Genomic DNA, 11,640 nt, shown 5'->3' with positions numbered 1-11,640 from the left:
AAACACCTCAGCAGGCATACCCACCAGGTCAAGGCCCTGGTCCTCAAAACTGTTCCTGTTTGCTGTACCTGATGGCTGGCAGCAGCGTTCTCACTGCTGACAGAAATAGGAATCCAGCTGGGCCATGCCTGCCCCTGCACAGAGCATCCCTGCCGAAGCGCCAGCAGGCCCACGCCGTAGCTGAGCAAGGGGTGAGCCTGCACACAGGCAGCAAGAAGGATCAGAAATTGCAGTTTCTTGGGACAGATAAATCCCACCTGTGTGCCTTACCTCTGATACAGGATAACAGCACCAGATTTTCTAATAAAAATATTGCAAAGGGTAAGAGGACTCTATTCAGTGCTATCTGGTAATAATCAGATATTATAGGAGACACATGCCAATACTGCTTACCAACACAGGCTTCCTTTTGATCTGCAGCACTATTGGTTTATGTGCCAATAAAAGTATTTATGTGCAATAATACTAACACAGCTTTTACATCAAATTATCTACAAAGAACAAGGACCTATACTGCTCCTAAGTAGGAAAGGAAAGGTCTTACGCAACAGAGACTTTTCTCTGCTGGATAGATGACGATGATGACAGATGCCCCGAGATGGCTAGAAAAATGAGAAGTAGAAGCAGAAATTCACCTTCTACATCTATGTTATTCTACTTGCTTCACATGTACAGGCTGAAACATTTGTCTCTAATGAGTAACTGTGAGGAAGTTACTTAACTTCTCAGTTATGCTTTATGTCATCTGATAGACTGAAAAATCATCATTCCTAAAACCAGACACTGATACTTCACAACCTGCCTTCCAATAGGCAAGTCTTCACCCAGCAGTCAGTTAACGCTCATCACCTGCATATTCTTCACAGAAATTTGAGACATGAGCAAATGTTGCTAATAAATCTCATTATTTGATGCATTTGCAGACAGCTGATATATTGGCAGTTGAAGCCTGGAAAACTATTTGCAGAACCCTGAGAAACACTCCTAATCTAAAGGGACGTTCAGAGCAGAATCCCATCAGTTTCTGAAGGGATATGGGTGGAGTATTTCCCCAGCTTTGGGCAGGTGGAGATTTTGGCTTTCTTTTTCATTTATGTTGCATAAATACTGTTTCCAAAAATCTTTTTAAGATTTTGTTGCTGGCCTGTTTTGTATCACATCACATCAAAACCAGCTATTTATTGCTTAAGGGTTCCCCCTGCCCCGATCTGATTTGGGAAGAACAGCAGTATGGGGTTTTTTGATTTATATGGAAAGAGGAAACCACCCTGGGCAAAAAGTCTACAGTCAGCAGAAGCAGCACTTTGTCTTCAAAGGTTTAGACACAAGGCTCCCAAATGATTAATGTTCCTAACTCACATTTCTCTTGCAGATGTGATTACAGAAGAGAATATGAAGAGGAAGCTAGTTTTTAAAAAAATTGTTAGAAATGTATTTTCCAACAAGGAACAACAGAAAATAATTTTCTGGGTGGTTTTAAAAGAATAAAGTCAACAATTACAAACTCAGATGCCAAACTGTCGATGGATGTTAATACCTTGGCACCAAAACTAGATATTCTGCCTTCCTAGAAAGTTACTGATATACTTGCTCAACCAGAAAAAAAAACAACCCATGAACAATTTATTAGATAACTACATATTAGCATAAACACCTAAATTCAGTCTCAACTTTTGAAAAACTGTCAAATACTGTTATCACAACATTTAGTTTGCATTGCTTTTAGCTATGAAATATCACAGACTCCAAGAAATTTTAGAATATCCTGTCTGGCTGCAATACTCAGGTCCCAATTTCCTAGTCTTCTGCAGTTTCTTCAGAATTAGACAGTAAGACTTCCAGTTACCAATCATTATTTGAATTTGGATAAACAAAATGAGATTGGCATGGGGAGAGAGTCTATCAATGCAGCTATAAAGAAAAGCACATTCTTCTGGATTTTGAACACATCTTTTTCATGCATATGAGAAAACACAAGAAAAAGAATGAGTTTAAATCAACACACATAAGCAGAACATAAAATGATGAAATAAATTTGAACAACCATCTCAATGTGGATAATAAACCACAACATCAGGGTTTCTCCCTTCTTTCTCAGTCACAAGGTACACGATTGTCTTGGAAAACACTGTTGTTAAAGGAGTAATACTATCAGGATCATGCATTGCAGAAACCGCTTTTGAATTTGTTTCATAGTTACTCGAACCAAGTAAAGCCCAAACTCAGCTGATCAACAGATGCCAAGAGGCCATTTCAGATACACAAACTGAGCTTTGAAAGCACATTTGAGTGTCTGCCTGGGAATGCTTTGCTCCCTCTGACTGCTGACAAGGTTTTCAAACATAACTTCCAAAACTGTCTTTGAATCACACTCCACTTATGTCAGTATGATCAAGTGATGAGAACTACACACAAACATGTATATATGTAAGAGGACATTCCTGGACAGGTGAGTTGGGGAGGAAGGGGTATGGAACCAAAGTTACACATGAACGAGCTGTAAAGCTTTAGTTAATAAAAGCTGTTGATTGCAGCCTGATTCTGATCTTGTCAGGCACTTGTCCTGCACAAAGATTTAAAAAAAACCCCTAATATACAAGTTAAATATCCTTGCTAGATGAAGTGATGGTCAGATACATCAGTTAAATGTATCCAAACTGCTGTATGCAGAGTCACTAGTGTGCACAAGCTAAATCAGCACAATACGTGAGCACAATACTCCAACGCCAGGACAGGGACCTCTGTTGCTACCAGACTCTCAAAGGTGATCCTGAGTAAACACCGAGTTTGATAAATTCCATGCTGGAGTATGATCTCATGTCCTACAACAATAACTGTAAGATAAGACTTGTCCTTTGGAAGGCTTGTGAAGGAATGAAACCTATTACACTATCTTACAGAGACAGCTGAGAAAAGGGAGAGGCTGAACAGAGATGTCATACGCTCTCGACACATTTTTCCATACACTTGGGGATAAAAAAAGGGCACTGACAAAGAATGTTTGCTGGGGTGACGGGGGCACTGATATTTTCCTCTTTTGCTCTGTTTTTAAGGGAAAATTTCCCCATCTGTCTTAAGAAAAAAAAGCAAACACAAAACCTTTGTTGAAAAGTTTTGTGGAAAACAATGTTTACAGCAATTTTTGCTAAAAGTAAACCTCAGGTTTCCAACCATCTCTCCGAAGTACCCTTTAGTATTAACAGATGTCTGGTTGGAATCTGTGTGTCAGTGAACTCATTCTGAACAGACACCAAAAAAGTGCAAAATTCTTGTTCCACGTAATCTGAGCACAAGATGCTTTCTCCCAAACTTCATGGATTTGACTTCTATCATGCAATTACTATTTTATCTTCCAGAAGTAAGGACGTCAAATGCAGAGTCGACAAGCCTCCCAGTCAATGCAATCTGCTTTTCCAGATTTATATTTTAGCTACAAGTAGTACTGGAGCAACGTGCTGGAAATAGGTATTTAGTCTGGGGTTATAAATAGGAGACATTTCATTTGACGGTGTACAGGCCTTGCTTATAATAGCAGCGGCCTTGATGGCTGCAACTTTGAATTCATTAATTCAGTCAAGGGAAGGCAGTGAAGATCCAAAGCAGATAATTAGGCTGAAGATAGCCATGATAGCTGTTAAATTAAGGAATTACTGCAATCTTATATAGTGGTTTATATTTCTGCCTGCACTTTCCTCTGCATTCTTTACGTACTGTCTTCACAGATGCATATATACCCTTTCTTACTGTATCAACCGTTTTTACACAACGCTTGCCCATATATTCACTCATCGCTACACACTGCAGTGAGGCAGTCTTGATGAAACCAGTCTTTAACTGCACAAGTCTCTAGCAGTTAAGCATTCCATTTCCCCTTGCCAATTCTCCAAGTCACGCAACATTTTAAGTTATTAAATTCTAAATAAAGGCGATTAAGGATGCCAAATTCTATTCTGTGCTAAAACTGGCAATCAATATTTGTCAAGACAATAATGTCTTTGAGCCCAGAAGACCATTATTCTCTAATTTTTTTCTTTTTTTGGTAAAGACAGTTCATAACATTTTCCAGTAACTGCTGCATCAAACCTAGAGTTCTGGTTGAGTTAGAGAGCATTTAAATTATCATACCAAATTAGGTATGTTTCTCAAAATAGAACAGGTTTTTTTTTCTTATTAATACTGGATTTATGTTTGAAATACAGTGGTTTTTTTTAGCTGAAAAACACAGATGAGTTCATGTCAATAGCAGGGTGAAACAACACATGCATGTGTATAGCAAGGTAGCGAACCATTTTTTAAAGCATCAGAGGAATGCAATACCTGTATACTTGAAATATAACCGCCGTTCCCATGAATCACCTTTTAAATCTATTTTGGTCTGAGATATATATTTTTTTTTTCCATAGGAAGATGGGTTGTTGTTCTTTGTGCAATTATTTTGCCAGTCATGTTTATTATGAGAAGATAATGTCTATGTGCAGCAAATTTGAGAGTGGATTCAGACCAGCCTTGTAAACGTGTGGAAAATGGGCAGAGAATGTTTATCACAGTATTTTCCATTTTTATGAGGATGCAGTTGGTTATTATGACAAGGTGAAAGGTCTCAAAGCCTTCATTTTTAGGCCACAGGTGTTCTTTGTAGAGGTTTTTTTTAATAAAGAGTATTATTAGTCCTTTAAATTAGCTCATATTGAAAGTTACCACATCTGCGTTATGTGGTAATGAAGCCGGGGGGAGGTCATAGCAGGGGACTTGTGCTTGAAGAAAACATCTGGACATTGCTTTGACATTCACTAGCAACTTCTTGTATTTTATTAAGTAGTAAGGAAATTATACTGAAATCAAATGCAAGATTCAAACAATAAATAAAATGAAAATACAAGACCTGGGGAAAAAAAAAAAAATCTAGCTTTGAACAAAAAATCCCTTTCCCTTCTTTCACTCCCCTCCCATGAATTCCAGCTGATGCGATTAATAACCTGCGCAAATGGCAGCACCAGTTAAAAAAACCCCAACGTTCAACCAGTATTTAACACATACCTGTAACATTACTGTCATTTTGACTTTCACAGGAAACGCTACTGTAATTTTAACTAAAGCATTTTTTCTATAGTAACTTTTTTTGGCTCTTATTTTGCTTATTACGTCATGTCAGAAAGAGGTACGGTGACCTTAGGAAGTCCTGTACCTTTATATAGACAATTTTTCCCCCCACTTCCTCCTGGCTGATACAAGCAGAGACTTTGTTTCCTGTGCACAATTACACCTATTACTTCCATTGGTGGAAGTAAGGAAAAGTCTGCTTGCAACAAAAGGGGGATTGAAAAGCCAGCAAAATCCTCAAGTGGAAGTTGCTGAGTAACTGGATGACGATTCTTAATCATGACAGCTGACAACTAAATATTTAGGACCTATCGCATTACGAAACTTGTCTGGACCAGATGACTGTTCAGCTCCATGGTGCATGCAGCTAGGAATGTTTATAGGGAAATGGTTACAGTACGCGTCAGAAATCCTGAACGGAGTAGCGCACACAAGCTCACTATATTTTCTTAAGTGCTTGCTTACAAATGCAAATGACATTTCTATTCTACTCAAGTTCTTATACCATACTCATCAGTACAGTAACTGAGCATCTTCCAGTACCACAGTAATTGGTCAGGTCATTTCTTCCCTCGGGCAGGGAAGTGCGTATGTATCAATGCATTGTTCTAATGCCAGTTTTCTATTCTTACAAGTCTCAGTTTTAGTATTTTCATTGACACTTTCAGCACAGTGTGTACCCTCTGCAACTTTATTACATTTCTGGCCAGAAAGCCCAATGCAAATTCTAAAGGCCTGTAAATATATTTGGTTATAGCTATATGAAATTACTACAGACGAGCTACACTACAGCTTGCCCCTCCCCTCCCAAATCACAATAGCTGCAAATGAAGTTCACAATACTGCATAACAACATGTTCTAGAAAAAAAGCATTTAATGTGAATATGACATGCAAATATTAAGACAGGACACCAGACTTCTTTTCTTTCCCTTTCCCACTGGGTGTTTTATTTTATAGCATTTGCATTAGGTAATCAACTGAAACACTTCAACAACAGAAAGCTGGCAGCATAGTACGGAAAATGGAGATTATTTCTCAAACAGCTGTGACAAAATGGTTTCAAGTTGGAATAGTATTGCACAAACGAATCAATTTACGGAGAGTGAGTGGGAGCGAGCATCTTCAACATGGATTGTGAGGAAAAAAGGCACTATTTAGCTGTGTGTGTTTAAAAAGAAAAAAGTCATGAAGCACAATCCATGTTTCTCAAAATTACATTCAGTACTGCTTTAGAAATGCTCACAAACCTGTCTCTTTTTACAGAAGCTACAGAAAGCTGCTCATGTAAATATCAGACAGTACAAGTGTATGAACATTTATAATTATGCTCCAGAAAAGTCTCAGGAAGAGGGCTCTTTATATAAATACTGCTGCAAAGGTTACATAGTTGCATAGGCTTACAGTAAAGGCAGGATCCATGCAACTAAGCAGCCTTATAGTTTCCCTAAATTTAATCTCTAGTAGTCATAAAATATGCTCTAATTTTGAAGAGCTAAATTGGCAGTGCACTTGAATCAGTCTTTTCCAGTGACTGCTTAAGCAGCACAGTTCAGACAGTCATCTGTACCCCTTTCTGTCATATACATGTTTAGCAATGCCAGGTAAGCTTAATGAAAAATTTTAACAGAATTATAACAGAAAATAAATGAATTTTCCCTGATATAAAATAGAACTGCTTTGAGACCATAAATAAGAAAATGTTTATTCCTGGAAAGTAAAAATAGCTACGTATCTTCACAAAACCTAGGTACCTAGAAAAGGCATTTCAGAGGACCAGGATGGGCTCTCTCCCATATTTTATAGCTATAAATTTTCATGCCTGTTTGAAAATGAAGCCATGATCAGCGTACCATTAACAGAGAGACTGCTTGGAAATCAACCCAGAGAAAGTGGGAATGTGCACACAGGACATTCTGCACCCTAGCTTTGTGTCTGGTTACAGATGCACTAACCAAATAAAGAGTGAAATTTTTGTTGCATGGCTGCAGAATTATTACGGGAAGGAGCTAAAACCACTGTTGCTCTCCTGTCAACACTGCCCAGTGCATCACAAGTGCTCCAGGCATGCTGTGGCTATGGCTATGTAGTTACCAGCACAGCGGGACCTACCGCCATTATGCTGGCTTCAAGAGTTTCAATAGGGCTACACAGTTTTGCACAAAGTCTGGATGTTAATTTTGTACAAAAAGTACAGAACAGTGTAACAAAACCTACTCTCAACTATATATGTGTGTATATATATATACATACATATACATACATACATATATATATATAAGCATTTCAGCACCTTTCAAGTGAATTTAGCCCTGCAAAAAGTCAATCTCAGTCCTGTGCAGAGACTACAGTGACTTCAGTTAAAGATCTGTGTTCAGGAGGCTGCATAGTAAGTTTACTGATCATACAACCTGCAACAACAAAAATCCATGTATTGCTGCTTTTTACTGTAATTCATTAAGGGAAAATACACAAGATAAATGCTGTTTATATACTGTAAAATATTTTTAATACCAACAACTTGGATTGTTTCCATTTTCAAATGGAGTATGCATAGAGCAGGTTATTAAAAATCTGTAAAGCTCCTTTTCCTAAACTGTCTTTTAGGAAATCCAAGTTTGATAGTTCTGAATTCAAAGGATTCTAAAAAGTTCACAGTTGACTTAACAGTTGCACTAGATATAAAAGTAGACAGTCTTGATTCCTTCTGTGTTCCACAGACAACATTTTCAGAGTATATCTGGAATTAATACCTCTCTAACTGTAGCTAGCATTTTAAAAAAATATTCCTAAAATTCTTCTTTGTCTCAACCCTGTCAGTTTACAGCACAGAACAGGAAGTGATATCTGATTAAATAAAATCTGTTTTCTTATATGAGCTATGAAAAATATATTGCTTTTTTAAAAGTGAAAAAAAAATTGCATTGTTCTATGATTTTTGTTACTGAAGACTCATAAGAAATTCTAAATCTGGAAGAAAAAAAAAGAAACAAAACTTTTAAAACTGCTTACAGAAACACAACTTTTAAAATTGCTTACAGAATAGAGGAGGTTTCCATAGACCCTACTGAAATCAATAGAAGTTTTGCCTATTGTTTTCTTGTCAAGACAGAAGCATTTGTCTACATACCTATTTCATTACTTAGATGAATATTTTATGTTTTCACTCAGTAGATTCTTCTGCTCTCTTTGAGGTGCTCTTCTGAAGGAGACTCAAGAAGGTAAACTGATCCAAATTATTCTGGAGGAGAACAACATAGTCAAAATAAAATCTAACATAAAACTATCACTGAGTTGATAATCTTTCCTGGATTATAAATATCCATTTTATTTCAGGAAAGCTACTGCTTTGTTATGGAATTTTTTTATATCTCCATTAGCTACTTCTTGCATATGACTCCTCATTTCCTTTCTTTAGCTAGGAAACATGTCTTCATGGGTGAACTAACACATCCCGTGTTGGCATTATTAATGATGTCAGTAGACAAGAACTAGAACAGGAAAACTTATGCATGGTTCACGCTATATAAATGGTAAGCTATCAGAAGGAACTTCCCTGATGATTTGGGAAGAGCAAAGAGAGATCTATTTTTAAAATTCACAGGGAAAAATCCAAGAAAACAAAGAAAATGAAAGATGTACTTGATAGTCTCTCATTATCCTCTTTGTAACTGGGCTGTTGCTTTTGGCTGCAGATATCCAGTTCACAGACCATTTTCCATTTCCTTCGTTTTCATTACAAGAACAAGTTGGTTAAAGAAACTCCACTTGGTAATTTTAAACTAAGCCTTCAGCATTATCCCTTAGGAATTTAAACGTTTACCACCATTCCTTACTCTATCTCCTCAGTGCGTTCCCCCATCAAACCCTGTGAAAAGCACTTTAAGAAAAGGCAGGTGTAAGATGTGTAAATACTCAGATCTTTAGAAAATTCAATAGGAAACAAATTCTTGGAGTTCACCACTGCCATTTGCTATAATGCAGTGGCCCCAAACATCTGTTCTCAAATTTCAATTTACTTCATCTACCAGGTGTTTCACATTGTTAATAATAGCAACTCACAAATTTACAATACTCACATAAGGCAGTTACATAAATACAATTATGTCAGTCAAGTTCACTGCATCTTTCTCAACCAGACTACACATGACATTTTTCTTCTTGTCCTCTTACCATAATAAAAGGATGAAGACTACATTTCTGTAAAGAGAATCCCTGGACAACATTCTGTTATTGAAGTCAGAGAGGTCACTGAAGTGCATTTCAGCAATGTCCAACAGTTAACTCAACCAGGAAGTAGATGTGATGTTTTTCACTTCACACATAACAGAATTGGTGCAAAAACCCCACTTTAAACTAGTTACTTTAAACCTTTTGGTCCAAATACATAAAATAAGCAGTATTTACAGCATTTTACTCCTTTTGTAAATGCAATGCTTTAAAACACGTTATAAAGCACCTTAGTAAAAATATTCTACAGATAAAAGTATCGAAGTAGTAGGAAAACCCTAACCATACCACAGCTCACTAATGGAGTCATAATATGGATTCACCAATACCTCAGCTTACAATTATTACAAAGAATCCATGGAGAAACTTAATACTGAATTTACGATTTTTGTACCACTGTGTAAGAATCAACTAGAATTGCAGACAATACCAACTTCCTTTGCAGTATTCCCAACCTCAGTCAGTGGTGGGGGGGATAAAAAAACAAAAAAAACCCCCACTGCTCTGATTCTTTAACTTTTTACAATATTAACGTGGAAATGATGTTTTAACACTAATGATTTGTTGTAATTTTTTAATAAAACCACATATATAAATATGGGCAATTCCAGCAGCAGCAGTATTTCTCAGCAGAACATGATTAACCATCCCAATTAAGATCATGTGACATGATTCACAAAAACAAAGCACAGATGTCAACCAGTTATTAACACTACTCATATTGTTTACAACCAAAATTTCCATGTTGAAAGCTGGGAAAAATGATTTCCTCTTCACAGAAGTATAAATGAAAATAAATTGCTCTGAAAATTAAAAAGAGCATCAACAGAAGCATTTTTTGTTTGTTTATATTTTCAGCTAGAACTGCTGTGTATTAATTGCTCCAAATTAAAGTGTAGATTTCTTCGGGTAAAGGATATTAACTCCCGCTGAAAGTATTACTTAGATAAAAGAAATGAAGCCTTTGCTTCTAGGTTACCAAGATAGTTAGCCAGTATCCAACGCCCTGGAGGTGATCCACAGCCCACTTTTTTTCAGATCTATAAAGAAATGTCTTCAAGGTCTACAAGCAATCTAGTTTCCACGGCTGAGGACTAAAATGAGAATGTGACCAAAGATTTAGGTCCATAAATCTAACAGTATAGTGTTCTTAGTTTGATTTAGGGTAAATCTTTTCATAGAAAAAGTTCTGAGCCAGAATATACAATTCTCCATCTTTTTCCCGAACTGCATGTGCTCTGACAAACTGAAATTGCTCCAGTGCAAATTCATAGAACTCATTCTCCATTTTCCAGATTTCAGACTGTTGAAGCTTGGCAATAGTTTCTTTTGTGGGAAGTTTTTTCTCAGTTGTTTTCCTAAGATGAGACTTCTTTCCTAAATGCAGAACGAAAGCAGTAACTTCACTTTAAAGTTCACGTGATTAAAAAATGTTTACAGTCCTTTTATTTACAGAGTTTTATACTCTCAGCATGTTGATAAACTGCATTAGAAATGACAGAATTTAATCCAGAATTTATTAACATAACATGTGGAGTTGGAAAACTGCAGTCTCTCTCACTAAATGTTAATGAATTTTGCATCAGTTCTTTCAATTCTTCCCCTTTACTCTAATAAACCCAGGAAATGAACATTTAAGGAACAAGATTACTCCACATAATGTACTTGGAGCAAGACTGGTCTTTCAAAATTAATTATTTAGATGTTAATCTGGTATCAATGTTAAGAACTTTAAAAACTACAGAACAAGATACTTCTTTCATGAGACAAAAAATTTCCCTAAGAAGTGCTCCCTGTTGCTCTGTAATAAACTTGTTAATACTACACATCTAGGCTCTATACATCAGACCATTTTCTCCCCCTATTTGCAGATAGAAGCCCTGCTAAGATGGACCTTTTCTTCATCATCAGTTGCATTGCCAGCTCCTAGAAACTGAGCTACTAACTATGTAACAAATGTCTTATTACAACCCCAGGAAGATAAAGATGTACTTGGGCCTCTGTATCCTTTGGGCCTTTTTGCACAGACAACCAGGTTGTACCAAGCACAGTTAATTTCAGCAGGGCTTCTGAAAAAATGGAAATCTGCCACCTCCAGCCATTTTACAAAACCGAAGCCCCTACAAGATCTTTGAAAAATGTTCTGATAAACACTTGTCACAATTTTTTAAGTGTGGTATACCTACACAACTACCTTTACCCCAACCTTAAACATTTACAATTTGTGTAAAGCAGGAAGATACCTGGACTGCCTTCAAAAATTCATGTTTAGAGTCTTTTCAAGAGTTTATCTCTTCTGTAGGAACATCAG

The 11,640-nt window shown here is 36.8% G+C and overlaps 1 protein-coding gene across 1 annotated transcript in view; it reads right to left on the bottom strand.

Moving 5' to 3' along the window:
* Positions 1-4,560: 4,560 nt before the first annotated feature.
* Positions 4,561-11,640, bottom strand: part of HS2ST1 (heparan sulfate 2-O-sulfotransferase 1) — an 87,055-nt gene continuing 79,975 nt past the window's right edge. Inside the window, exon 7 of the mRNA XM_074906524.1 lies at positions 4,561-10,706. Within this exon, the coding sequence (XP_074762625.1) occupies positions 10,480-10,706 (227 nt within the window). The 3' untranslated portion in view covers positions 4,561-10,479. The remainder of the gene's footprint in view (positions 10,707-11,640) is intronic.

The sequence above is a fragment of the Athene noctua genome, chromosome 5, assembly GCF_965140245.1.
Source record: "Athene noctua chromosome 5, bAthNoc1.hap1.1, whole genome shotgun sequence".
NCBI classification, from domain to species: Eukaryota; Metazoa; Chordata; class Aves; order Strigiformes; family Strigidae; genus Athene; species Athene noctua.
Note: the sequence above shows the minus strand (reverse complement) of the source record. Positions and strands in the feature narration are given on the sequence as shown.